This window comes from Endocarpon pusillum (genome assembly GCF_000464535.1).
Source record: "Endocarpon pusillum Z07020 unplaced genomic scaffold C720987, whole genome shotgun sequence".
Lineage (NCBI taxonomy): Eukaryota > Fungi > Ascomycota > Eurotiomycetes > Verrucariales > Verrucariaceae > Endocarpon > Endocarpon pusillum.
In genome coordinates this window covers 317,463-345,382 of record NW_006913582.1, presented here as the reverse complement: position 1 = coordinate 345,382, position 27,920 = coordinate 317,463, and the positions used below count along the sequence as shown (strand labels likewise).

At 51.3% G+C, this 27,920-nt stretch overlaps 10 protein-coding genes across 10 annotated transcripts; 5 read left to right on the top strand and 5 right to left on the bottom strand.

The window, feature by feature from the left end:
• Positions 1–1,651: 1,651 nt before the first annotated feature.
• Positions 1,652–3,376, top strand: EPUS_01288 (uncharacterized protein; the record flags this gene model as incomplete). Its single annotated transcript, XM_007788581.1, has 4 exons — positions 1,652–1,894; positions 1,946–2,067; positions 2,147–2,697; positions 2,748–3,376. The coding sequence occupies 4 exons, from the start codon at positions 1,652–1,654 to the stop codon at positions 3,374–3,376; spliced, it is 1,545 nt and encodes a 514-aa protein (XP_007786771.1).
• Positions 3,377–5,352: 1,976 nt separating this feature from the next.
• On the bottom strand, positions 5,353–6,177 carry EPUS_01287 (uncharacterized protein; the record flags this gene model as incomplete). The annotated part of the gene is made up of 1 exon (XM_007788580.1): positions 5,353–6,177. The coding sequence occupies one exon, from the start codon at positions 6,175–6,177 to the stop codon at positions 5,353–5,355; it is 825 nt and encodes a 274-aa protein (XP_007786770.1).
• A 4,250-nt stretch (positions 6,178–10,427) lies between these two features.
• On the top strand, positions 10,428–11,579 carry EPUS_01286 (uncharacterized protein; the record flags this gene model as incomplete). The annotated part of the gene is made up of 4 exons (XM_007788579.1): positions 10,428–10,810; positions 10,875–11,043; positions 11,110–11,348; positions 11,489–11,579. The coding sequence occupies 4 exons, from the start codon at positions 10,428–10,430 to the stop codon at positions 11,577–11,579; spliced, it is 882 nt and encodes a 293-aa protein (XP_007786769.1).
• A 1,306-nt stretch (positions 11,580–12,885) lies between these two features.
• On the bottom strand, positions 12,886–13,752 carry EPUS_01285 (uncharacterized protein; the record flags this gene model as incomplete). Its single annotated transcript, XM_007788578.1, has 1 exon — positions 12,886–13,752. The coding sequence occupies one exon, from the start codon at positions 13,750–13,752 to the stop codon at positions 12,886–12,888; it is 867 nt and encodes a 288-aa protein (XP_007786768.1).
• A 527-nt stretch (positions 13,753–14,279) lies between these two features.
• Positions 14,280–15,469, top strand: EPUS_01284 (uncharacterized protein; the record flags this gene model as incomplete). The annotated part of the gene is made up of 2 exons (XM_007788577.1): positions 14,280–14,503; positions 14,563–15,469. 2 exons carry the CDS (start codon positions 14,280–14,282, stop codon positions 15,467–15,469), a joined length of 1,131 nt encoding a protein of 376 aa, XP_007786767.1.
• A 711-nt stretch (positions 15,470–16,180) lies between these two features.
• EPUS_01283 (uncharacterized protein) lies at positions 16,181–19,597 on the bottom strand (the record flags this gene model as incomplete). The annotated part of the gene is made up of 1 exon (XM_007788576.1): positions 16,181–19,597. The coding sequence occupies one exon, from the start codon at positions 19,595–19,597 to the stop codon at positions 16,181–16,183; it is 3,417 nt and encodes a 1,138-aa protein (XP_007786766.1).
• Positions 19,598–20,158: 561 nt separating this feature from the next.
• Positions 20,159–21,967, top strand: EPUS_01282 (uncharacterized protein; the record flags this gene model as incomplete). The annotated part of the gene is made up of 3 exons (XM_007788575.1): positions 20,159–20,398; positions 20,459–20,716; positions 20,771–21,967. 3 exons carry the CDS (start codon positions 20,159–20,161, stop codon positions 21,965–21,967), a joined length of 1,695 nt encoding a protein of 564 aa, XP_007786765.1.
• A 207-nt stretch (positions 21,968–22,174) lies between these two features.
• Positions 22,175–23,149, bottom strand: EPUS_01281 (uncharacterized protein; the record flags this gene model as incomplete). The annotated part of the gene is made up of 1 exon (XM_007788574.1): positions 22,175–23,149. One exon carries the CDS (start codon positions 23,147–23,149, stop codon positions 22,175–22,177), a length of 975 nt encoding a protein of 324 aa, XP_007786764.1.
• A 1,188-nt stretch (positions 23,150–24,337) lies between these two features.
• Positions 24,338–25,717, top strand: EPUS_01280 (uncharacterized protein; the record flags this gene model as incomplete). Its single annotated transcript, XM_007788573.1, has 4 exons — positions 24,338–24,556; positions 24,609–24,732; positions 24,798–24,986; positions 25,065–25,717. 4 exons carry the CDS (start codon positions 24,338–24,340, stop codon positions 25,715–25,717), a joined length of 1,185 nt encoding a protein of 394 aa, XP_007786763.1.
• A 1,571-nt stretch (positions 25,718–27,288) lies between these two features.
• Positions 27,289–27,900, bottom strand: EPUS_01279 (uncharacterized protein; the record flags this gene model as incomplete). The annotated part of the gene is made up of 1 exon (XM_007788572.1): positions 27,289–27,900. One exon carries the CDS (start codon positions 27,898–27,900, stop codon positions 27,289–27,291), a length of 612 nt encoding a protein of 203 aa, XP_007786762.1.
• Between the last annotated feature and the right edge of the window lie 20 nt (positions 27,901–27,920).

The window sequence follows — 27,920 nt, the reverse complement described above, 5'->3', positions numbered from 1 at the left end:
TAATAGAAGATAGAAAAAAGGGGGTTGTTTTGAGGGTGGGACGGAAGTCCCACTATTTTCGGCACCCAGCTCCGGACCATATGTGCAACGGATACCCACCCGCAACGGTTCCCCACCCGCAACGGTTAGCTAGGGCCGATATCTCTGTCCCTCTCAAAATTTTGAAGCCCAATTTAAGCTCGCTGCCATCGAAACCAACACAGAGATGAGTCGAACAGCCAGAATCAAGTAATATTCATTTCCCAAACGTCTATCTGAGCTATCTGAATCAATCCTATCTCCGAAAGTAACGCCAGCAAGGTTTTGAATAACAGAAATATGCTCTGGGACTCAAAACACCAAGCAGTTTTTGTTGCGGATAGGTATCCGTTGCAAATCTGGCGTGTACCTACTACGTACTCCGCACCTACTCGGTGCCGCCAGCAAGTGCGTTCTAACTACCGCCAATTTCTAACCAGGTGTAAGATAGATGGTTCGAGTGGAGAAGGCAGGGGATTCCACTGGCCAACCAATCCAGCTATTCTCTGAAGTTGTCGCCGCCTCAGAACTCGGGTCATTTTGTCACGATAGCCGTCAGTATAGTGTTTAGCACACCGTCTTATGTCCTCGGAGTGCACTTCGTAACGTTTTTCTACCCTTGGCCAGCTCCTTTACACTCTCAGAGGAGGAAATTACTCTCAAAATTAACTCAAATTGATTCAAACCAGGAGAATTAGGCATCCAAGGAGCTCTTAACATCTCCATATCTCCAAGAGAGTCCCACGCCTTCTTATGAATACCAAGATTATCGCTTCTGGCTCCCATATTCAAGAGTGGAACCTTATCTCATCTTTCCACGGTCTGATTGCACTTCATACCATCAATTGAAACTGCTCAGCAGAGTCATAACGTGCTAGAGATTCGAATCTGCGTCCTTTGACTTAGTAATCTTTGGCTTCTTCCTAGGATGCCCCTCAAAATGACAGTCAGTTTCATCAACGAAGTTGAATACAGTATCATTTTCTTGTGCCCTAGTAACCCATTCTGTATATTGAATACGTAAATCTTAAACGTTGTGGGTAAGAACATGTTGGACCAAAAGGACCGCGGCCTTCAGAGGACCGTAAACTAGCTTTTGTCTGACAGAACAGAACAGACTTATTTGATTATACGACTCCAAGGTCGATCACTTGTATTGAGGGTGCCAAGAGCCTCTTAGGAGCTGAACTTCCCAATCAAGGTAGTCATTCAGCTGTGTAATTCAGGCGCTGACTCACCAAGTACCAAAGTGATGGAGGAAGGTCAGTCAGTCTGGCTTCAAGTTTATCTTGAAATTTTGATGTTCTTACAATGTAAACTAGGACGCTAGGTTGCGGCAACGCTATTCCCTATAAGGAAGAGAGCACATTCAGTGAGACAGGGAATACTGGATGAGGTAAATCGAGACGTCAGAGTTTGCCTTGGATTCCCAGATGGGCTTAGTATGCATAGCCACACACGCTATGCTTGAGATGGGCTAGTCGTTGGCTAAGCAGACATTGTGGCGCACACTGAGTTAGTAAGTAGCTTAGTCACAATCACGTCTGAGGAACTGAGGTAAGTTACTACGTAGAGTCCCCATAGATTGAAACTGCTTACACACCGAGACCTCCCAAGCACCGCGTGTCTGTTCATGGCCGCAGCATTCAACATTCGTCGACCGTTGAGAGCCCTAAGTTCGCTCATCAGTCGCAAGCGGAGGGAACTGGATCCAACGCAACTGAACAAATCCTTGTCAACCAGGCTTCTCGAGGTATTTCTGCGCACATGGGATCTCGGGCTTACTGCCTTCGGTGGACCGCCGGTTCACTTTCAAATCATATACGGTCGTTTTGTGGAGGGGAAAGGCGGCAACAAATGGATCGATGAACAAACGGTAACATCTACCCAATGCTCGGCGATGCACGTGACTAAATGGAGTTGCCAGTATCAGGAACTGTTCGCTGTCTGCCAAGGACTGCCGGGACCAGCGAGCACGAAGATGATCTTTTGTATCACGTTGTTGCATGCTGGATTCATTCCAGCGCTGTTTGTCTTCATCCTTTGGAGGTATGCCCAACCCTAAGTACATTGAGTCTCGAATAGGACCCTTCAACTCAAGATGTAAAACTGATGAATATGGGCACAGCTTCCCAGGAGCTCTCGCAATGTACGGCCTGTCTCTTGGAGTGCAGCGGATGAGCGAAATCCTTCCCTCTCCTGTATATGCACTGCTTTCTGGGCTCAACGCTTCAACCGTAGGAATCATCGCCCTGGCGGCAGTCCAGCTTGCCGAAAAAGCAATCAAAGACAAGATCACACGTATCCTCGTCATCTTTGGAGCATGTGCAGGGGTGTGTCACAATGCGCTTTTTTACTTTCCGGTCCTCATGATCATTGGAGGTCTTGCTACCTTTCTATGGGATGGCCACTTGAAGCCGCAGATTGTAAAGTATAAAGCACGTCGTCGCCTCCGGCGTTCTCAAGATGAGTTTAGTGAGGATACAGCGAATGATAATGCTGTTCCGCTGGAGGACACTTCTTCCTTACCAAACGTGGCCCATCGGAGGAACAATGCTATTTCATCTAGGCAGTCAGCCCCGCATGGGAGTTCAGCCCACGAACTGTCGGAAGCGCCTGTCCAAAAAGACCATACAATACGGATCCGGTTGGGAGTTCCTATTATCATTGCCTTCTTCGGTAAGTATTCCTCTCGTGCACTGACTTCCGCAGAGCTGATGTTCTGTTAGCTTCCTTCATCGCGGTACTTCTCGTCCGTGGTCTGCTACGTCCGTTACCACTTAGCTTTTCGCTCTTTGCAAACATGTACCTTGCAGGTACCATTATCTTCGGAGGAGGACCGGTCGTTATTCCGCTACTTCGTTCCTACGTTGTGGATCCAGGATGGGTCTCTGGCCGTGACTTTCTCTTGGGATTGGCAATTATCCAGGCGCTTCCGGGTCCGAACTTCAATTTCGCGGTGTATCTTGGAGCTCTCACCTTGCAGCGGAGCCAATATCCCACGGTTATCGGTTCTCTAATCGCCTTCGTTGGAATCTTCTTCCCTGGGTTGGCACTGGCCGTGGCTGTGCAAGGGTTCTGGCGAGTGATGCGAACAAATCCAGGGGTACTGAATGTGCTCCGAGGGGTTAACGCGACTGCGGTTGGGTTGGTGTTCACTGCGGTATATAGGCTGTGGGAGATTGGTTATTTGACTCCTGAAGTGAACAGTGGTCGAAGTCTCGCTCTCAACCCTTGGTGGGTTGTGGTCGCCACGGTTACCTATGCTGAAAGTGCATGGTTCAAAGTACCACCACCGCTCGCTATCGTCATCGGTGCGGTACTCGGTCTGTGTTGGTATGGAGCGGTGGGGAGATGAGATCGTTTAGGTGGGGTGGAAGGCATCACGAGGTAGAGCTGACTGACGGCTCATTCATAACGGCAGTGCATGAGTTAAACCCTAGTCCCATGTACAAAGACAGATTCTCATCCGGTCATTCATTCTCTAAGAACTTGCTGCTGGTGGTGGCTGTGACGCTGCTGCCCTAGCAGCAGCTCTGGCTCGTCGTTTCCTCTGCCCACTCGAAACATTTGTTGCCCCATTACGAGGCGAATACTTCATTGCTTGCTCGAACGCGTACGTGCGTCTGCCCTTGCTCTCCTCCAAGCCTCGATGAGTCCTCTCAAGTGCTTGTGATCATGGCCGTAGCTGCACTCCTCCCCCTTCCCTCTCCGGTCGCAACGGACTCCCTTAAATATAGACTTGCAAGTTGGACGGACATGAATAACATCGTCGTGATAGAAAGTAGTATGTTCGCACTTGTGACAGTGGTTAGTCAGGTCTTCATATAGAGATCAACAAACTTACTCCCCCAACCTGGAAGCTTTGGGCATAATTTAAACGGTGCAGAACAAGATGTGGGCTCCCTACAAGCCTTTCCAGCTAACATCTCTGGGCAAAGCGTCTCCGTCAGGTTCAAATAATATTCCATGGTAATATCTTCCAGTAACTCGATATCGTCATCTGAATCCCTGTCTTCGTCCGGCCCAGGGGCATTACCGGCACAAGACACCATGTCAACTGACACGGTGTCCCAGGTGCCAGGTGCCGCCGAGGCTTCGTGCGGGAATGAGGCTTTTGTTCTGCGTGGATTAAAGAAAGGAAAGAAGTAAGTAAGGGAACGATATGGTTAAAGGTACTAGCAGTAAAGGAAAGAAGGTGAGCACATACCCATTCAATGTGGGATCAGCCAGCGAAGGCTTCGTTCCAGTAGGTGCAACATCCGGCTTGCCAGGAAGAATCTGGGGTTTTGACAGGACTGAAGGAGCTTGAATTTGATTTTGACTAAGGAAAGAAGTAGGTAAAGGGACAGTTAGGTTGAAGGGAGACGCATGCAAGGAAAGGAGATGAGTACATACCGGTGCAAAGTAAGACGATCCGGGCCTAGGGGCGGTGGAGACGTCATGCCAACTGGTTCGGCTGGCGGTACATTCAGCTGGTGGTACATTCGGCTGGTGGTAGTTTTAGCTAGTGGTACTTTCAGCAATCGATACGGAGTGGTGCTTCAAAAGTTTTCAATATACGCTAACTAAGATAAATAGAAGCTAGCCTTTCTCGAGCTAGCGTATTATCACTAGGCGGTGGGGCATACTACGTACGGTAGGAGGCATAAATACTGTTGGCTCCAAGCTAGAAATTTGGTGAGTGACACAAAATTGACGAAGATACATCTTACTAAAGGAGTATAGTCTGTTTGGCTCCTAGGCCAGTGCTAATCATTATCATCACTAAGGGGTCAAAGATTTACTGGCGCCTTAGGGGACGCCGGGCTATCGTACCAAAAACTAGCTAGTACTAATCTACGTTAACAATACTGATGCCTCATACCAGAGCAAAGATGGTTAAAAAGAGCGGATGGCTAAAGCTTAGCTAGGAACATCCCTTATATTGTTATTACTAGTGTTATTAATGGCGTGCGCTATTCGACAGCGTCCGGCTCCGTCTTCAACCTCAGGAAGAAATGGTCAAGAGGTAGTATCAACCCGAACATAGTTGGCTATTTCATATGTAGAAGTACCAGTAGGTGCAAGGTAGGAGACAATGGATCCAATGAAAGGACACCATTGACTAACGGCTGACAAATCGAGGAGCGTTTTCTGACAATTAAAAATTATGATACTGGAGCATAAAGGTCCCCAGAAATCTGGACAATGTAGTTGGTTAGGTCGGAAATAAGCGACACTCAGACAGAACAGAGAAAACACCGGAGAAGACTAGCAGAAAACTTTCCCGAACTCTTTGACGACAAGCATACCGGCATATCTCGCTTCCTCCTCTCGCTCTCCCCGCACACTCTAGCAAGCGAGTTGAATCACGTTTGTACTCCCTGGCGAGTTCTGTATAATACGTGAGTTGTACTTGACGGCGTGTTTGAGCGCATTGTAGGTGCCCACATCCATATGCAGAGGCTCGGTGCCGACAAGCCATTGGATGTCTTGGGTACAAGGTGGGGTGGTCAGGCTACCACCGTAACTGTAGAATCTCTGGTGGCTTGTATAGTAGGCAATCTCATCGAATTGAAGCGTAGTGGTCATTACGTGCTGCCCTGGAGAAATCTGGCCCACTTTTGCGAGTGCCACATGGGGCAGGCTACTGTACTGTTTAGTAGAGAGCTGGATGACGAAGCCGAGCACAAGGGTATTATTGCCATTCGTGTCTCTGTGCACCATATGCATTTCGACAGGGTAATGCTCTTTGTGGATGCGATGCTCGCTCGGCGTGTGGAAATGAAAATTGTCTAGTTCGTAGGTGCGCGCGGCGTATTTCAGGGTTCCCTTCACTTCTTTGACTTCAATACCCGTCCCTTTGTGCTCGAGCTTGCCTGCCGCGTTAGGCGCACTGAATTGGACGGCGCCCACGCCGGTCTGGTGGATTTCGTTGCCTAGGAGGATAGGGGATTGGCGAGTCCCAGACTTGCACAAACCGTTGCCAGGAGTCTTGTGCCAAGTCAGGGGTCCGTTAGTTGGGACATAGTCGTACGTGTTGATGGTAACGTCGCGGCCTTTGAGTATAGGAGATAGGTGGGCAGCTGCCTCACGCTCATCGATTTGTGTAGGGCATGCACAAGTATAGTGGGATGCAACGAGAAGAAGCGCAGATATTGCCCCGTGGAAGCGCATGATGAATTGTGCTTGTAACAGAGACGAGCTAAGAGGTTGCCAAAGAGGTCTGAATAAGAGCTGACAAGGCGATTGATCCAAGGAAAAGCAGCAATGCCGTTGGAGCGTTTTTGTACGATTGAAGAGGGTAGCTGCTCATCTTCAACATTGGGAGATGGAAACCTTATATACGCTCGCAGAGACAGTAGAAGAGGCATGGGAAGTTTTATTCGGTTAATGACTGTCTCTCGCACCAGATAAGATTGGATAACACTAGAAAACTCAAAATGAGAAGCGACTTATTTCGACGAGGCGATACGAGTTGAGAGCTGCTTGGACACGAGCAACGTGAGCTCAGCCCTCACTCCGGGGCGTTCCGGGGACGCAACAAATAGGAGGAATAAACGTTTTGTCTATTACGAAACGGGTTGCGAATGCAACAACACTTCGTTGATGAAAGGACTAGAGCGGTCAATGATACAGAATCAGCCCACATCCATATCTGTGCAAAGCAACAGTTGTGATGAAAGGCTCATAGCGGCAGGCACGTTGTTGCCAAAGAAGGAAAGGCAGTGCCACAAATGGAGTAATACGAGCCTGAAAGACATAGAACAGCAAAGGTAGTTTCGATCCCAGTGTTTTTGGAGTCACGCTCCCAGTGTGAGAAAGTCCTTTCACCGCACAGCCTGTAAGGCGTCGCCTTAGATAACTGAAACACTGTTCCCACCTGAGCATCTGACCAAAATATCAGAAGAGTTGGGAGGGCTCGGTCCGGTGTTGGTGCCTCAGCCTAGCAGAAGCCCTCAGCCTCAAGTGAAAGAAAGTTGTCCAAGTACAGGGTGGGCTCTCATTGTGAGCAGTCCCATCGTATTGGTAACCATTGTAGGCCTTAATCTCGTGCTGAAGAGTTGGGACATTTGTCGAGCCCCACCATATACAAATGAAGTACCCTCGACGGGAATTCCCAGTTTGGCCAGCTTGGCACGGAACTTGTCTGCGCCGACATGGCATTGCCCGGGTCGTCAAGGAGCACTGCACTGAATGAGTTTGACTGTGGGAAGGAACAGCTGCAAGAACTTCTGGTGGCGTTGGGTAGCTGAGCTCGTTGGAAGGCATCACGAGGCAGTGCTGACTCTGACGACTCATTTCTGAGTCACACTGATCTTAAGGTTGGATATCCTGTTCAGGACAGGACCCAATACTACGTCGAGCCCGGATTTCCGACGACCGAGCCATCGCACCAGAAAGACATGTTGTAAATCGAGCTAGTACTCAAGACTCTCTATACAAGGGCGAAACCAGATCAGACGATCTTGAAGACCTCTTTTGCTCTGCCTTGGATCGTTTTATCCCCTGCATCAGCGCCTTGTAGTAGATATGAATTTCGGGTCACTTGAATTGTGGCAGTTAGGCGTCTTCAGACGACATCAGTGATACCTTGTGGCTATTCTTGGCTTTGCTCAATTAGTGTGAAATGGGCCCTGCATACAAAAGAATGAGTAGGCGAGATATTCGACCAGCGATGCTATTGGAGGCGAGCCATGCGCGAGAAGAGCCGCTGCAACCCGGGTCCGAAGGTCCACAGGCAGCAAGCTCTGCATATTGGCGCCCTCTTCATGTACCGACCCGAGCCGGACCAAAGCCCGTCGTCCCTTCCAAGGTCTTGTCAGGAACGACGACGCCCTGTCAGCACTTACGCTTTCCAACAGCGGGTGACCAGGCGCATCTATCAATATCGTGGTCCACGTCCTTTCGCCATTGTGGATTGAAGAAATCGACGATCCAGACTCCTTTGCACGATGCTAATTATAATATTTGCCAGGACGTTAGACTTAGCATTCATACATGCAAGCTTATCAATGGACATGACGAATGACGAGTTGGGAAGGCTTGGAGGCTGTCTTCCGAATATGCCAAAATCCCATGGATGGCTTGGACTAGCTGATGGGTACTTCTCCGGTACGCCAGTGAGCTTATGTGTTTACACACCCATAACCAAACGAAGAAGTCCAGAGCAGAGCTGGGTATGGACCCACTTTGAGTTGGATTTCCAAGTATGGGCGCGGAGCTGAGATTTAGTCCAGCAGTTGAAACCTGTAGGATCAGCTCTCTGGGATTAGCGATTGATGGTGGGATGTGATGAACAAGGGACTTCGTTTACCAGCGGAAGCCACATTCAGCCTCAATCGAATGTCTCCGGGTTGGTAACGTGGCCAACTGACATGCAACAGGATTACTCAGCGTTTCGGGTCTTACAATATATCAATGTTGCTGGCTCTATTTTAGAGATAGAAGAGTTTGAAAGACATCGAAATAAGCGTCGTGTAAATAATATTGCTTGATTCTGACTGTTCAACTTGTTTCTGTGTTACTGTTAGTTGCAATTAGTTTCGTAGAAGGATGACGAGCTGAAACTGGCGGCTTAAAGATTTGGGTGTGTGAGGATACCGGCGCTCGTACTGTTGCTAATTAGGAGTGTGCTGCACAGATTAATAACAACGTTACATTAAGGTGGTACGTCCGGCCATCGGTAGTTTTAGCTACTGGTACTCTGAGCAATCGATAGATTTAGCAAGCGTTGGAGTCTTAGAGTGTCTTTTACGTCATACAAATTATGTGAACCCATAGAAAAGGGATACATCAACCACTCCGCCAAAAGGGCAGCGCTTGTGGGTTTCGAACCACACTTAATTGATGTACCCCTCACTGACTCCCATTACGCAGAGTGCGTTGTGGGGCCTTGGCGCCCAGAGCTCTATTCGTCCGAACTTTTGCATCTTAGATTTCCAGTTAGCTACACACCAGGAATAGAGAGGTTGATCCATTCTGCTCCAGCGTAGAATAACAAGTTGATCTCTACATAATAGGGTAAATGTTAGGATTTCAAGGGAGTGCAAGGGCAATAGAACAGTAGGGGGTCAGAGATTGACTTATTAAACGCAAAGAACTAGAATCTATATATAAGAAGAAGGATATAAGTAGCAGAACAGCCCTTTAAGTCCATTTGATGCGTAAAATAACGTAGAATCTATCAGGGTCCTCCAGGCACGCATAACATGCGCAGGGCACGTGCTTCGTACGCACTTGGCATGCTTGGCGGGCATAACAGTACAGTGCCCCTTGAAAGGCCCTTGAATTCTGTGGTGGATTCTGTGGTGGGTTTCGCGGTGGATTCGGTGGATTTGGTGGATCCTGTGTTCTCCGTGTTCTTGCTCCTTCCTCAGAAATCTGAAACCGGGGCCGACGCTTTCCAAATAGCGCCGCCTACCAATCCTAATGGCTCATCATAAACAAGATGCTTGCACTGCATGGTCTACGCGGTAGGTCACCGCACGAAAGGCACTCCATGGGTTGGAGATTGGGATGCCACGTCCTGGGCGTACGCAATCTGGAACGTTCCCCTCAACTGCCTAGGGGTCAACAGAATGAAATCACGATGCCAACTGTGAAAGGTTGCCAATTGCGGACCTTCGGACCGGCGCCAAACACGCACTGAGTGCTACGTCTACGAAATTACGATGTCTCTTCCATATTTCGCTCGGTGTCCCTCAAAGATGCACAAATGCCGGTGGGCTAGCACGAGAATACTTCTGCCGTACCCCCGAATTTGCCGTGATTTCCTGGGTATGTGGAGTTGTAGAAAGCTGTCGTCAGTCACTGATGGCTAAAGATGCACTTACTCGCTAGAGGCGTACTTCTAAGGAACTTGAAGCTTAGCTGCGCCATTGGACTTGGCTAGCGTTTGACCTCATCTCCAGATGACGTGAAGGATCCCCAAGTTCCTATCACAGAAACAACCCGAGAACAGGCTATTCCATCAAAGTAGACATAACCAGGCTGCTGTGGTACAGAGTGCTGCAAGAATATTCCGGAGCATCTGCATATATGCTTGCATAATGCCTCTGGAGGACCATTCAAATGCTGACCAACGCGGTAACAAGCTATGCAGGAACTTCCATCAGCCCGAGTGGCTTCAGCATTGAACGTCCACATAGCTCAGAACGATCTACCGACGAGCGAGTCAGCGTGGTACCTTAGTCAAATTTCTACCCCAGATCCACGTCAGATCAACTACCATCACTCCCCATAAAACTATCCACCCCCGCTTTTGGACGCAGAGTTGTATATTGTTCCTCATCCTGCCGTCCCTTTCATCCTACCAGCTTCGACTTCTGGTCACACAAGCTTTGTTTTATAAGCCATTCTTAGGCACCATCCACACAGCCCAGCTATCATTAATCACATCTCCATCTTCCTATTGGCGCTACACAATGGCCACAAATGGCAACCCAAACAATGAAGGAATGACCGAGGCCAAATTGGGCCTCAACGGATCTCCAGAGAACATGAACCATGAAGAGCATGAAACAGCCAAACGAGCAGCTAGACTCGGCTACGGACCCTTGGCCAATGCTCGCACGAACGACTCCACCCGCCTCCCAGCTTTCGGAGGTGAGTTCCAACCTGGTCTGTACAAAGGAGTCGAGAAGCGAAAGTTCGCCAACCCAGCTCCTCTCGGTTTGTGCGCTTTCGCGCTGACCACTTTTGTGCTGAGCTTGATCAACCTGGGTACTCTCAATCTCTCTGCGCCGAATGTTGTTATCGCAATTGCATTTGGGTATGGGGGGCTCGTACAATTACTTGCCGGCATGTGGTGTGTTCAAAGTACCTGGGGTGCTCGCTGACTTGCATCAATGCTAACCCCGCCATCTTTATAGGGAAATGGCTGTTGGCAACACGTTCGGCGCAACAGCTTTGTCATCATATGGCGGATTTTGGCTGTCATTTGCCATTATCTTGACTCCTGGTGGCTTTCAAATCGTTGCAACTCTCGAAGAAGAGGGTGGCGTCCAGGCTTTTCACAACTCGTTCGGACTCTATCTTTTCGTATGTTTCCCGCTTCTCATCGGCCATCTTGCATGAGCTACAATAGATATCTAATATATAGCACAGGGCTGGTTTATCTTCACCACCATCCTTCTGATCTGTACACTCAAATCAACTGTTGCTTTCTCTGCTTTGTTCTTTACTTTGGACCTTGCCTTCCTCTGCCTCGCCATTTCCTTTATGCAAATGGATGCTGAGGGCAATGTACATCCACAATTGACTATTGCCGGTGGTGTATTTGGTCTTCTGGCGGCCTTCTTGGCCTGGTACAATGCTCTGGCCGGTCTTGCAGATACTTCCAATAGGTGTGTCTCTATTTTGCATGCTTGGTGAATATGTCGGCACTGGGAGATGATCATGCTTCATCGAACAATTTCCTTATCGAGAGTTCATACATTCCTCCACTTTGTGTATACTGCCTCCTGCTAATGCATGTGTTCTACAGCTTCTTCATCATCCCAGTTGCACACTTTCCGTGGTCCGAGAAGGGCCGTGAAAAGAGAGGTCTCAACTCCGACAAAGGTCACTCCGCCTGATTCAAAGAACAACGCCTACCTGTCCTGTTTAAGCTTATAACCAGATGTTACATTACTAGAGTGGGGCAATAGCATACAAGCTATCTTTGATCGGAAAATCGCTGGATCATACGACGATCATGCCTTGATGAGATGTCCTGTGCACTTCTTGTAATATATATCTCAACCACCAGTACAGTAATTTATTCTACACAAATTTTGCAGTCTTCCAGTTGCAACAGTACATTGATCTTTGGGCCATGTGCAAGACAATTGTAATCAATTTCCGAACTTTCTATTACTTCCAGCGAAGGCCTACTAGTGTCTCACGACGATAGGAATATTTCCTTCTTTCTTCAAGTTCATACCGAGTCCTATCTCATTCGCTCTCCTTCAAATTCTTGGTTGGTTAGTACTTACATTTCCTTCTTGACACCCTTAACCTCACTTGGAAACACTACTGCTTCCATCCTTAACCTCACTTGGAAACACTACTGCTTCCATCCTTCTCCCCTTCCATTCAGGCACTTTGAAAGAAGCGTATGGAAGGTAGAAGGGGCGCCGAATACTAACGCGCATGCTCAATTGCTGGGGGCAGCATCCAGCTACCATATTGGATTTATTGAACATATCTTTATTCTTCTACCGACTCGCAGCACCTCTTCTTCCTCTGTCCCATCCCTGAGCACCATCTGTCTTCCATTCCCCAAGATCTACCTCTATTCTTGATGCAGAAAAGCGTACGGTTTCGCTACGTTCCTCTGCACGCTCTTTTTCCCCTATTAAATTCAGGTTACGGCACGCTCCACCCAGAGGAAAGCGCCAGAGCAGAACACATTGCATTGGGGGGGCCCTCCGACAAACTTGCGCAACCTTTCACGCATTTCAGTCCCACATACACACGCGGCACAAACTTCACGTCAGCTGATCAGTCCCACGCGAGGCAACTCTCTCTCCATCTTCTTGTTGCCTCTAGTATCTAAGCAGCAGAACGATTTACCACAGACCCCAAAATCCAAATCCAGACCCTCCCTAAACCGTCCTGGGTATTTTCCATTGGTGACGAGGGATGTCAACGTGGGACATGAGCACCGCGTACAGCTTACGAGAGACATGGGCAGAAGTTTATGGTGGACTACATTTCATTCACGTCATAGTCATACGTGTGTGGCAATTGATAAGAACCAAATCTTCGCGGTTCTGTCCGTGTTCTATAATCGAGCGGCTGTCTGTATCCTAAAATGCTTCATTTCCAATAAAAACCCATGCTCATACCACCAACCGTGAGTCACAAACACCATTAATGAAACAGCTGGTTTTCATTTGATCAGAGCCATCCAATACCGCCCACCCACCTCTTATCTCCCATCCTCGAAGCTCCAGCTCCCTGGGCGGACATATTTCCAGCTTCTGCACCACAGCTCCCTCCACTGCCGCTACTGTACCCATATCCCGATCCGTACCCTTGGCTGAATCTGCTCCCATTCCCGGGATTTGCACACTCTAAACACACCCGCCAATCACCCCTGACCGCACATGTATCACAGACTCTTTTACCGCAGTTGACACACGAATACGCGATTCCCTCATCACTGGAACTAGAAATGCCGTAGCCCACAGCGGTGGCGTCGATGTCCATCATCTCCGTGTCTCCTGCCACCGTCGTCACGTCGTTAGGGTAAGCGGAGAGTGGGAAAAGAGGCGCAGAGCAATCCTCGCACTGGGGAGTGGCGGTCGCCACGGATGGAAGCGTAGTCGCGTGGCTGGATTGTGGGTCGGGGCCTGGGATCTGTGGAACAGATTGGTTGTGGCCGCCGCCAAAGAAGGCGTACAGTGAGGCTTGGGCTTTTTCCCTGTGATGTGGAATGGTGTTGGTTGCGGATGTTGTTGATTCGGTGCGTGGGAGGGTGCGAGAGGGTGTAGGTGAGGGAGTGAAGGGGATGCTGTGGTCTTGATGCGCATCCGATTGCTCATTTCGTTGTTGCTGCGCCGCGTACAGTTTGGAGAGGGTGTTCTGGTGGATTGTTTCCTCGTCGGGTCGGCCGTCCCTTAGGCGCTTACGTGTACGTGAAGAGTTTAGGTTGTTGGAGAAGTAGGATGCTGGAGAGTTCCATCCTGCTGGGGGAGTATGGTTGGTGATGGGGTGCGATTGGTGCGGTGAGAGAGAATCCGAGGCTTTTCGTTTGTGGCCCATGGTTTGAGGATCCAGTTGTTCTCTACCAGACCCAAGAAGTTAAGAACTGTAGGGAAGTGGCCTTCTGGGCATTCTGGGTGCTGGTACGTGGTACTGTATGGGATATGGGACCTGGGACCTGGGACCGCGGGCAAATGGAACGCGCATTGATTGTGACGCGATGATTTTGGAGCCGCATCGGATCGACGGGCGGGGCGTGGGGGCGGACGGGTGCATAGAAACTATCTATTACGTAGTAAGGCTGCCAGAATAGCTGACACGGGACACGGTGATGCTGGGCAATTTGATTCCAGGCTTTGATCTGTAGATGGACTGATCAGCTTCTCTTACAGTATCTACTGGTGACTTGATCCCTCCGCCCCACCTCCACCTCCACCTCTACTGGAAGAGGGAAACAATCCATTCCAATACTCCAATACTCCAGTACTCCATTACGACCCACATCTCCCGTCATTCGCTTTCTGCAATCTGTCCTTTGTTTCCCTGATATTCCTCTATGGTTGCCATCTCGACACTACACCCCCGTCATGAGCATTCGCGACGCCTACCACGCCGGTTCGTGGTATTCGTCCTCTGGTCCAACACTTACCGCACAAATTGACCAATGGCTTGCTGATGTGCCTGATGAACTTCCCGGCATTGGAAAGACTCCCATACCTGGTGCCCGAGTCGTCATTTCTCCCCATGCTGGATATGCATATTCGGGACCATGTGCTGCTTGGGCGTATCGAAGTCTTGATCTTTCCAAAGCGTACGTCCTAAGCATCCAACAGGGCGTTCCGAAGCGTTGCTGATCTTCAAATCAACCAGGAAACGCATCTTCATTCTCCATCCCTCCCATCATGTGTCCCTCTCCACTCTCGCTCTTCCAAGCGTAACAGCGTATTCAACCCCCCTCTCCGCCTTCCCTCTCCCCCTCGACCTCTCCACCATCCAACGACTCTTGACCCTCACAACAGTAGTCAGCAACCGGACCCTCAAATTCACCACCATGTCTCAATCCGTCGATGAAGCCGAGCACTCAGCCGAGATGCAGCTCCCCTACCTCCACCGCCTCCTCCAGCGACAATACCCCGACCGTCCCGAATCAGATTACCCACCGCTAGTGCCCATCATGGTAGGGAGCACCAACCCAGCCACCGAATCCGCCTTCGGCAAGCTCCTCGCACCCTACATTGCCGACCCGGAGAACGCATTCGTCATCTCGAGCGATTTCTGCCACTGGGGCTCCAGATTCGGATATACATATTACCTGCCCAGTGCACCAAGTCCTGCCCTTCCTCCTACCAGCCTACCCAACGGGGTCATATCATCTCCCGCTGATAACGCAGCAACGCAGCTACACGACGACCCAAATCTAGCTCAGGGCAGCGCCCTCGGATCGAGAGACAAGCCCGCTCGAAACGAGCCCGCGGTTCATGAAAGCATAGCGCATATGGATCGAGCTTGCATGTGCGCCATTGCTACGGGAAAGCACGCGGCCTTGCTGAAGGCGCTGAAGGACACTGGGAATACCATCTGCGGACGCCATCCAATCGGCGTGTTCATGGCGGGATGGGAGGAAGTGGAGAGCAATCAGCAGAATGCCAGCGAGGTAGGAGAGAGTGGTGCGGTGGAAAAGGGCCGCTTCAAATTCGTCAGATACGAGCGCAGCAGTGACGTGGTGAGCGCGAGGGACTCGAGCGTCAGCTATGTCAGCGCTTTTGCGGTCTTGTGATGCGACGACCGCAGAGAAGAGGTCTGGTTTGTCACAACAACTCACAGCGTCGAAGAGGTGGGTATGGAGTTTTGTACTGGTCCCATAGCGTTGCGGGACCAAGCTACCAAATTCATCCATCGAAAGGCCGGGACAGGCAGGGTCAAGTCAGACAGGGCTCAAAATTCGTTTTGCAAAAATCACATCGTTGCTTCTGAGACACCTACCGTAAAGGGCAAAGAGGATCGGTCATGGCTGGCTGGCTCGAGCCAGTCACCAGCCGACATACAGGGCGCAAGCAATGCAGCTCAGCCAGCACAATGCGTACGTATGGAGCAAGGTGTATACTAGGGATGTGCTATTCATACATACACCTGAGTTTCGAACGGGGGAGTATCTAAGCCAGGCTTTGCAGAGCTCCCTTCTTTGCGACTGCGCCTTCAGCAGCACCACACCCTACTCCCATACTGGCAATCAATCAATCAATCAATCAATCAATCAATCATACTTGCAGTATCTCGCCTGAAGTGACGGCGCAAGATATCAAGCAGACCATACCCCCTACCCACCCTTCCTCCATCAGTCTAGCCAGCAAGCGAACGAACATCGGAGATTTCCTCCTTCCCCATCCCCACTCACGCGCTTCATTTTCCTCCCATCCTCATCCTCATTTTCCTTTATTGGTCAAGTCCCCATTCCCGTCCCGTCCCGTCCAGTGCAGCGCAGCGCCGGTCAAAAACTAGCCATCTCGATCCAGCTGCCCACGAACCCCAAGCGGCCCAGCTGCAACTGTTGCTGCTTGTCGCCGCCGATGCCGCGTCCCGTCACGTCTACGTCTACGTCTCCGTCCCCAACCGCCCCACTCCTACTCCCACTCCCATTCCCAGTCCTGCCACGACCACTACTACTGTTATTCTTGTTGTTGTTGGTGGTATCATCCCCCACCATCCCCCGCACGAACTCGGCATAATCCAGCCTCCCGAACCCACCTCTCGTCTTGGCTTCTGCGTCGATTCGGTCGTGGAGGAGGTATTTCGTCAGCATCTCCCTGGTCTGCGGAGAGGAGAAGTCGGATAGGTCGGTTGGCGCGGTCTGTGCTGGGAGGGAGGATGCTGCTGTTGTTGTTGTTGATGTTACGTTCATGGGTGGCATGGAGGGCAGGGTCGTAGTGGTGGTGGGTCCGGTGGACGGGAATGGTGATGCAGATGCAGAGGCAGAGGCAGATGGCGGGGCGATGGTTTCCGAGTCGTTAGGGCGGAACTGCGGCATGGTTGGATCCCTGTAGAGGTGGTCACGCATGCGGTAGCCGTAGATCTGGGTTTGGTGGGTGTAGAGGGGATGGTCGGGTGGAGGGGGTGGCGGGTTGGTTGGAGATAGCGCATCTGCATCTGCGTCTGCGTCGAGCTCGGCGTCTGAGTCGGCGTCGCCGTCTCCGTAGCCGGCTGCGTGGAGGAGGGTGGACAGTTCGACTTCTTTGCGTGCCGGTCTTTGGTCTGACGCAGCCGGGGTTGCTTTCTCCTTCTTCTGCTTGGATTCGTGATCGGCATCCCCGAGTCCTGGCTCAGCTTTGAGCACTGCAGCGTAAGCTTGGATTTCTTTTGCGTGATGTCGGCGTTCCTTCCGCGTGCGATGAGCTTCCATGGTCAGGTCTTCCTTCTCTCTGAACAGTTGATCGAGGAGTTCATTGAAGCCTTGTTGCACTGCTTGGTAGAGGATCTCCTTCCCCACGTCTTTCTCTATCTCGCTGATGTCGTACCCACCCCACCGCTCGCCGACGGGGATGCTGCGCGACGACGTGTTTGAGCGTGTTTCGTAATCGGTGTCGGTAACGCTGTCTTCGAACCTGACTTTGGAAGAGGACCGAGACCGTGGCGACAGAGGTCTGGATGCCGATGCTGAGGTTATGCTGTCGATGGCTTCGCCGGTGTCTCCGGTTCCGTCATCAGAGCTGTCGATTTCCGTATAGCCCTGGGGAGCCGATCCGCCTTCTTCCACGTCTGTGTAGAATCTCCTCCTCCGCCAGCGTTCTTGGATAGCGTCGTTACTTCTTTGCTCTATGTCAGCTTGAAGCTCGGCTTCGACCCGTCTTAACACGGCAGACTGTACTTTTCTTCTGTCGTCTGGGTCGATGATCTCCGACAGTGGCACTTCACGCCCCAACGCGTTCACTATGTCTGAGACTCGTACTCCGAAAGGCGGCCAGCTATGAGTAGAGTCATGTAAGGATGATCCACTTTCGTCTGTTGGAGGATAACTCTCTGTCAGTGGGTTTTCGTCAGGCGCCGAGTCAATGTTCGGCGCAACACTCTCGACTTGGCTTGTTCCGGGCAACGGGCTATCTGTCGAAGTCTGTGGTCGGAAAGCACGCGGATGAGTTGCCGGGTAGCTGATGGCGATGTCTGCGATGATCTGATTGCGGTCCCCAATATCATGGGCATCTTCATCGAGAACACCTCTGTGGTCAGTAATGGTGAGGTCCCCATTCGCATCCACTTCTTTCCCAGTTCCACTTCGAGATACATGCCCATCCGGAATATTACTGGGGAACGCTGAACTGATAGGCTGGCTCCCGTGAATAATTTCTCGAGCACCGCCTTCCATCAGGTCTTCCTCCATTCCAGCAAGCATTTCTCGGTTCAACTCTTTGCTTAGTGTATAGAATGCTCTGAATATTCTCAAAAAGTCCTTTCGGTCAATGTATCCGTCATTATCGATGTCATAGCCTTGAAAGATACGCCTCAGTTTTCCTTCTCTGCTTTTATCGTTGAGACCAGCGAGGCCCTTCAGGAATTCTTCGAAGCCGATCAGTCCGTCGTTATTGGTGTCATAGTAAGCGAACATGCGATCATAGATCAGATTCGGTGGTGGCGGTCGTATCGAGAGCGGCGGCACAAAACATCGATCAAAAACTTTACGATCAATCGCCATCCCAAGCTTATTGGGATCACTGGTCCACACGCAGCCAGCCAAACATCTGAACTGGTCCCATAGGGCATCAAGTTCCGCAGTGTCAAATCCTGTTTCGTGCAGAAGCCGGCTTGACAGCTGCCGCGGTAGACCCGGAGGCATAGCGCTTGGCTTTCCAGGATACCAGACTGGTAAACCCTGGCGGGAGTTGCCAAGTGCCCCCATAGATGGAGCCGGAACCCTGATTTTGTAGAAGATATGCGTCTTAATATGGAGCTCCTGGGCCTCACAGCTCTCGCACAGATCGTAATCCAGACAGTTGGCGCATCGATATCTGATACCGTGTATGGGCATTGTATGACAACCATCGCACGTGACACCACGGTGGATATAGCCGTCCATTCTCGCTTTGTCCGCCGCGATGTTGTAGAGCAGATTCAACGTATTTTGCTCTTGTCTGTCTGCACTTCCAGCTCCATTTCCTTCCCGCCACTCAAAGTTACTCTGCTCATCACCGATGGTCTCCCCCCCGTCTAGAGCCTGCATTATATCCCCTAACCGCTGGTATTCGGCCGCTCCGTCAGCAAGTGCAGGATTCCGAGCGCCATTATTGGGGTTTTGCCGCATCTCCGAGCCGAAGTTTGGATCTGTGTTGAATCTCTCAATAGATTGCTGTATGACCGCTGATCCTATTCCCATGTTGCTCAATTCTTCACTCAGGTAGCTCGCTTCAAGCGAGGCGATATGATGACTCGGTGGATACTGGTTAGCCAAAAAAGCATCCATGAACATGACTTCGGCATGATTTCGAAGCACCTGAGCATCCTCCTCGGTGATGCCCTCCTGCGTCTGAAATTGCTCCACGGTAGGAAGCATTCCGGGCAGCAGTGGGCATTGTATCTCGTGTCTACGAGCCGTATCTTGCCCCAGTTCGTGCTGGATAGAGTGTATGTCAAGGAAGCCATACGATCTTCCGTCTGCCTCTCGAGATCGCAACGCGGCAATAGCCTGCTCACTGACTTCTATTGAATCTTCACCGCGCGGCGAGGATCTGGTTCGATTGCGCCTTGGTAAATCATGACGTCGAATTGCATTCCGTCGTCTAAGCTGTGTTTGTCGGTCGGGATTCTGTTGGGGGGTAAGGTATCGCTGACGGATGAGGTAGATGGCATAAGCTGCCGAAATGCCTGCAAGCGCGAGCAAAGCGGGACGATACCGCGGATCATTTAGAGATGGAGTCATAGCGCTTGTGAGTCGGAGGTGGTGTGTCCTGGGCTGCGTACGTTGAAGAAGACATCACATTTGATAGATTGTTTGACGACAGCAAGTGACAGCAAGTGACAGCAAATGACAGAAACGAAAGATCAGCGAGAAGCATTTCTTAGCTTCTTAGCGTGATGATAAGCTTGACCACTAAGCCTTATCGCTGCGGAGTTCATGAGTCAGCTCCGAGCACCACAATTTCTTCCTCATTTCTTCCTCAGCTCATCCCCCATTCTTCATGGATGCTAAAATTTCTTCAAAATTGACGATACTGACTGATAGTGTTAGCAATCTCCTCATAAGGTTCGACCTCGTTTCATTATGAGGTCTTACCCATAGAGCTATCCTCGTCTTGTCAATTCGTGGCTAGATATCCTTCTACACCCCATTGAAAATTGTCAGACATAAAGCTATTTATCGGTCCTCCGAAGGCTGCGGTCTTTTGATCCAACCAAAATCCTTCTTCAATGTGCCTGATAAGGACTTTTCTTCTGCTAAACCTTTCGGTTTCTATCGCGATCTTTTACCCGTCTGCCGCTGATGGCTTCTGATAGGGATGCTTCCGAGATATCTCCTCTGCTAGGCAAGACTGGTAACGGAAGCATAATCGGCAGAATCGATTCTGTCGCTGTTGATGGGGGATTGACCACCAATGCCGCTGATATAACTGCGGACGTTGAACGTCGAACATCATTGGACGAGGGCAGAACTGCTCAATTTCAAGGATCACCCGAGATCCAGAAGAAGTTGAAATACATTGTTCCCGCCCTCTCGGTCGGGGTCAGTCAGTCAGCTCGGACATGCTTCTTTAAATGACAGCTTGTAACTAAATCTATGCAGATACTCCTGTCAGCAGCCGACCAGACCATCATCGTTTCCAGCTATGGAACTATCGGCAACGAGCTCAAGGCCCTCAACCTGACGAGCTGGATTGCGACCTCTTACTTTCTGACCTTAACATCCTTTCAGCCGCTTTATGGTAAACTTAGTGACATTTTTGGGCGGAAGGCTTGCTTGCTATACGCATACGCGGTTTTTGGTCTTGGTTGTCTGTTTTGCGGTCTCTCTCAGGACATTAAGCAGCTGATTGCGGCGAGAGTCAGCCCTCATCTCGACCTATCGGCCCACATCTGGTGCTGATAATCTCAACAGGTTTTCCAAGGCATAGGTGGTGGTGGCATGACTACCGTCGTGAGCATCTTGATAAGCGACATCGTCCCGCTGGAAGACAGAGGCCTATGGCAAGGCTACATCAATATAATCTACGCAACTGGCGCCGGATGTGGGGCTCCCCTCGGTGGCCTCCTCGCTGACTCTATTGGCTGGAGATGGTCATTCTTGGGGCAAGCTCCCCTGTGTCTAGTGGCCTTCATATCCGTATTCTTCGTGCTCAAACTCCCACCAAAAGAGGAAAAGAACTGGAAAACAAACCTAGGAAGGATCGACTTCCTCGGCGCCCTTGTGCTTGTTTTCGCAGTATTCGACATGCTCCTTGGGTTGGACCGCGGCAGCAACGTCTCCTGGTCCACTCCCCTCAGCTACGGCCCACTCGTGGCCTCCGTCCTCCTGTTCGCTCTCTTCATCCTAGTCGAAATGAAATATGCAGCCGAGCCCTTCGCCCCAGGCCACATAATCTTCGATCGTTCACTCTTCGCCGGGTACCTATGCAATTTCTTCAGCTTTAGTGGCTGGCTCTCAGGCATATACTACATCCCCCTATTCTTCCAAGCTGTCGACGGCCATGGCGCAGCCGCATCAGGCGTACGCCTCCTCCCCGCCATCCTCGCAGGCGTCACCGGGTCTCTACTCGGCGGGCTCGTGATGAAGAAGACTGGAAAATACTACTGGCTCACCGTGACCGCGTACACGATGCTCGTCGGCGGGATGGTGATCATTCTCCTCTTTGCGGGGACGATAGTCAACAGCACCTGGGGTCTCAGCCTCGGTATGGTGCTCTGCGGCTTCGGCAACGGCGTAGGGGTCACCACGACGCTCATCGCGCTGATCTCCAATGCGGCGCCCGAGGACCAGGCCGTGACGACGGCATGCTCATACTTATTCCGCTCTCTTGGATCAGTCATCGGCATCTCGCTGAGCTCGACCGTCGTGCAGCAATCACTGAGGAGCTATTTGATCCGCGATCTAGGGAGTGGCGAAGAGGCGGACAGGATTGTGCAGCGCGTGCGCAGGAGCCTGGAGTATATTCGGACGCTGGATCCCGAGGTGCGGGATATGGTGAGGAGATGCTATGGACATGCTGTCCGAGATGCATTTGCGCTGATGATTGGCATCACTTTCTTTGCCTTGATTAGTAGTTTCTTCATCAGAGAGAAGAGGCTGAGTCGATAGAATATATTAGAATGTAACATGTTAGTATAGGAATAGATGTCGATATACGGAGTATATACGTATAAACGGCAATCTTCATAAATTAGTACCTTTCCAAAGCTGCAGTCATTTCTTCTCATCATTACAACGCTTGTGACCACGGTGCTGTTCCCTCCTCGTTCCCAACCCACCGATTCCTCGAACTCAAACACCAGGGAACCACCATCCTCAATAGCCCTGCCTCTCCAAGTCCTCCTCCGACCACTCCCACAGTTTCCTCGCTAGCTCCGCATCATTCGCGAATTTACTGCCCACGTCGGGCTTAGCAACGGGGACATAATACCCACCCGACTTGATCTCCTTCTCGCTGCCACCTCCCACCACCTTCCTCCCCTGCACCGGCGCGACACAAGCCCAGGTCTGATTGAGCGCGCCGACGCTCGGCTTTGCCGTCATCGCCTTGAGCACCGGCACCAGCAGAAGCGACAGAAAGCGATGCGAGTCGGTGAACGAGTTGGCCAGGTTGGTGGCCACGCCGCCGGGATGGATGGCGACAGAGGTGATGTCCGGATGGCGCCTGGCCAGCTCGCGCGTGAAGAGGATGTTGGCCAGTTTGCTCTGGCCGTAGCGCGTCCAGGTGCTGTAGTCCTGCATGTCGGTGCGGACGGCGTCGGGGACGAAGCCGGCGTTGCGCGGCGCGAGGCTGTGGCCGTCGCTGGTGAGGTTGATGATGCGCACGTCGGCGTCCGGGGTGGCGGAGGCGGTGGATTGGAGCGTCGGGAGGAGGAGCTTGGTCAGCAGGAAGTGGCCCATGTGGTTGGTGCCGAATTGGATCTCGTAGCCGTCCTTGGTGAGGGCTGCGGGCGTGGCCATGATGCCGGCGTTGTTCATCAGGATGTCGAGCCGCGAGTTCTCGTTCAGGAAGGTCTGCGCGGCGGATTTGACCGAGGCGAGCGAGGTCAGGTCGAGTTCGAGGTATTTGACCATAGAGGCAGCGTTGGGCACGGCCGCCGTGATGCCTTTCATCGCGGCATCGTATTTGGCTTGCGAGCGCGCGCAGAGGTAGATCTTGGCCGGATTGTGCGGTGCGAGATGGAGGAGAGACTCATAGCCCAGGCCGCCGTTGGCACCAGTGATGAGGATGACCTTGCCTGCGAGATCAGGTATCTTCTTCGGATCAAAGGCTGGGCCTCCGAACACCATAATGGGGAAGTGGAAGTGGAAGTGATGGAGAGCTATGTGAGGTCAACCCAGACAAGACTGCTGAGGCGTAATTGCTCCTAAGTCGACTGTAACGTTTACATCACAACAGCATTGAGGTCTGAGGGAGGATGGACTATTCTGTATGTGGGATCAATCGAGACGCTTACGTGTTGTACGTGTTGTTCGTGCCGGTGTTACCATGTGTGCTTCGGGCCTTGGCGCCGCGGGCCCGTTAGTAACTCCCTCTTAACTCCACTACTAGGATATAGATATTTCGTTCGGCAATACATAGTATAACTCCCGCACGGCACGGCATAGCTGCGGATCCTTGATGCCCTAGTCACCGACGCTGGCTGGAAGATGCAGCCGGGATCGAGAATGGTGGTATTGGACCAGCGGGCACTGCTCAACACTGTTTGGGTGATGTTATCTGGATTTTTCCAGGATCTCTCGAGGGACTGCGTCAGCCTATGCTTACTAAGGGCTTTGCACTGGAGATTGTGTGTCATCTTAATGGTGACAACTTGATGAATAATGCGAGTGAGGAATGCTTACCGAGTACACCCGAAGGACGAACTACTGCTTGCAACGCTGCTGCGAGCGAAAGAAGGCCCCTGAGAGCCACGGCTGGGAGCGCCATTTGCTATGTAACTTGAAGTGAGCACCTGTCTTTAGCGTGATGGCCTTGGAAGCTTTAGTTAATGCTCCTAATTGGTAGAACCTTGTACTACGGGAGCGCTGGAAGTGTCGTCAGTCTGGTGCCTAGAGCAGCTAGTTCTAATCACGACACCATAGTGCTGCTAACTTTAGACGATATCCGTCTCCTTAAAGCTTGTTCTGTATGCATCCATCTTAACGAGTCAAATCATCACGTCTAACCATTACATCTAACTTCTTTTTGAGCATAGCGGTTCTATATAGAGAAGGGTACCAGTAAGGATACTAGCGCTGAGCCAAGACTGCTTCAGGGACCCCCCGTCGTAGGTAAGGTGTTTATGTTGCCTAAGTCTCGTATCTGAATAGGGCACCGAAGGCTCCCGAAAGGATTCGGAACTCGGGCCTCGGTCTTGAGAGTTTCAACTGAAACTTTGGCTTCGAGCGAGATGCCGATGAGACTTCATAAAGGCGGGCATCGGTGGGTGGAAGTGACGACACGATCGACAATCATCAGAGATCAACATACACAACATGACGCAGACTAACGGTAGCACCCAGAAGCAATTGACGTGCCAGGATGGCGAGTCCACAGAGGTATGGAGGGCGCTATCGCAGTACCTGCCCAGCCGCGACCCAGATAGCGACTACTGGTGGCGGCTCACAGGGCGTCAGCTGGCTGCCGTCGTCGAAGCAGCCGGCTACCCCATCATGAAGCAATATGAGGCGCTCTTGTTCCATTACCACTGGACGGTATGTCGTACATCTGTTGTTTGGTCAGGCTCTCGCTAATGCAGCGGCAAAGCTTCCGAGCTTGGGCGCGGCTCCTCGGGCGGACGGCGTGCCTATCAAATGGAAATCGTTAATGTCGCTCGATGGCTCGCCGATCGAGTATTCGTGGAAATGGAACACGGCCACCAGCGGGCCTGGTGTGCGGTACGTCACGGAGCCTATCGGCGAGTTCTCCGGCACGGAGCTGGATCCTCTGAATCAGCAGCCGTTGCGCGAGTTACTTGGGGCAACCACTTTCTGGCCACGCTATATGAGCACGACAATTCCAAGCACATGCGGGACGCGGCGGCTGGGGCGCAGATGGGCAGCAGCATACACCTCGCTACCGAGCTCACGCCCAAGGGCCCGTCACTGAAGACATACTTCTTGCAGGGCAAGATTGGGCAGGAAGGTACGTGGGCCAAGAGAGTTACCATCCTTCTCGAGCAGGACGTCGAAGGATTCCTACTTTCATCTTAAACACGATTAGATTCGCGTGGAATAGGGCTGCGCCATATCCCTCTCGTGGTAAGTATCGACAACAAGGCGCCAGCAAAGTCGCGCCTCAAGTGGTACTTCAACACCCCGCACACCAGCTTCGCGTCGGTGCGCGAGATCATGACGCTAGGCGGGCGCATCAACACACCGCACCTGGCTGCGGGGCTCGCTGATCTCCAAGACCTCATCAAGACTTGTATGGGATTGCCTGACGACTTTCCCGAGGACGCCGAGCTTTCGGCCGCGGCGCACTGGGACTCTTCGCGCGCGGACAAATTCCCCGACCAGGGTAAGAAGCTGTCTGGCTTCCTGTACTATTTTGACATCGCGCCCGGTTACACGCTCCCAGACATCAAGGTCTATCTACCCGTGCGGTACTACGCACACGACGACCTCAGCCTGGCGCACGATCTCATGCGGTGGATGGAGGCGCGCGGCCGCGGTGAATACTGTCAACGCTACCTGCATTTGCTGGAGACGCTGGCCGAGCACAGGCGTCTGGACGATGGCAACGGCCTGCAGACATTCGTCAGCTGTCTGTTCAAGAAGAACGGCGAGCTCGACATCACGACCTATCTGGCGTCGGAGTCGTTTCACCCGGCCCGGCTGGCGAATCGGCGCGCAACACGACGGCGCGAGACATAGGCTTTAGTGTGCATTGCGAAAAAGTTGTTGCAAATGCCTGGCGTTAAAAGAGAGAACTGCTGTACTGTGATGATCTTATGACAATTCTGCAAATATGGGATAGATTCAGACAATATCTATACTGAAAGGTAGCTATGGGTCTGTGTTTTAATACTCGTACTTATTAGAATCTTGATTTGATTTTGTTATGTCCAAAGAGGGTAGCTTTTACGGAGTCGTGCATCAGGCACTCTAGCCTACAAAATGCAACGGGTAATCTAAGGCATGCCTACTACTACGAGATGAGCCTTAGCACTAAGGGCCCTGTAACTCAAGTACGCAATCACTTGAAGAGAAGCCTAAAGAGTACTTAAGTCTGAGGGCTGCTCTAGGCTTTATGTAGGCGAGAGTAACTGTACAACTAAGCACGATATCAGGCTCGTCAGGATTATTCATCCTTGGTAGGACCTTAGTATCAGCGTAGTTTGACTACTTTTGATGCACGACTCCGTACTATGTGCACAATCAACTCTAAGTTATAAATAAATGTTCATCCCGCTGTGTCACTGAATGGGGTTGCCCTTCCTTATGGGGAATAGCATTGCCGCAATCTAGTGTGGTGGTAGCACTATTCAAAGCTTGGCATGCAACATCAAAAAATGTCAGATGCAACTTTTCTACCTACGTTACTTTGACTTCAAACTTGATCGATTCTGCATTAAAACAACTCAAAAAACTTGTGTATAATTGCTCTCAGTCAGCTATAGCCTTTTGAAATTTGAGGATGCCTATGTATTAGTGTGCAGAAGTTGGCGTGGCAAGTGGTTGGTTCTGTATGTTAGTGTCAGGGATGCCAAGGCTCATCTCCAAGTGCCCCTCTACAAGGCAAGTATGCCGGAGGGCTACATCCCGTACGCTACATGCGTACTACTACAGCAAGCGTTGCGAAGCGTGGTGGCCACATCCTGTAGCCCTACGTTACTACTGCAGGGGCTACGAAGCGTAGAGGCCACATCCCCGTTATGAGAGCATCAGCGTCATAGGGATTGCAAGGCTTTCTCTTAAGTAAAGGGAATGCCCTCTGGGACTAAGGGGCTCAGGAATTAGTTTACCATTATCCATACACCTACCAGTGGTAGTAATCTAAGCCACCGTCGTTGTACCAGTGTTCTACCAGTGCTCTTCATTCTGCCAGTCAAAACCTTACAGTTAGTATGTATAGACTTACAGTCATTGGTTAATATACAATTAACAAGTAACTATAACTACTGTCTATTTGTGGTTTCGGTATGAACAAGTAGAGCAGCAACGGCCTTCTTGAAAAGCGAATTAGAGTGCATTACTTAAGGAAACGTACAGTATCAGTGTCACCCCAATAATGATCGACGACTATGTTGAGTAGTTAACTTTCGAAATCAATGAAGTATAGGTTTGCAAGTAAATTCGTTGCATTTATCATAAGATCTCTATGTAAGAACCCAAGAAAATACACAGAACATTATAACAACCCTCCAACTTTTCCAAACGCCCCTCTTTTTCCCCCAACCATGACTTAGCCTCCTCAATGCACTCTCCACCAAACCATGCCGCATCTAGTCATAATACTCCTCCAACCAATTACGCAGGTCTTTTATGGTGGGAAATTCCAAGAACAAACTGCCCGAGACCACGACACCCAGCTGCTCGCGGAACTTCTCGGCAATCACCAAGCTCATGAGCGAATCGACACCCAAGCCGGCCACGCTGGCGTCATCGGTCAGATCCGCGAGGTCGAGCGCCGCTTCGGTGGCAATGATCTGGATGGCCTTGGAGGTCGTCGTGTCGGCGTCCTGGACACCGTTGGTAGCCGGTTCTGGTGCTGGAGTTGGCGCTGGAGCTGGCGCTGCAGCGGGAGCAGGAGTGGGTGCAGGAGTGGGTGCAGGCTTTGGAGTGGGAGTGGCAACGTGGACGGGTGCAGGTTTTGGAGCAGCTTGGTGGGCCGCTGGTTTCGCGGTGGCAGCAGGCTTGGACGAAGCAGACTTCGACGAAGCCGCCACCGCAACGGGCGGCGCTTTCGAGTCGTCCGGCGCAGAGAAGAAGCGCCCGAGCAGGATGCGCGGATACCGGCGGAACTGAATGCCGCCTACCATGCCAATGATCACGTCGCCCTGGAGAATGTATATATCGCCCAAGTAGACGCTCGGGTCTTCAGCCGTCGGGATCATCTTGACGTAGGACCGGTACT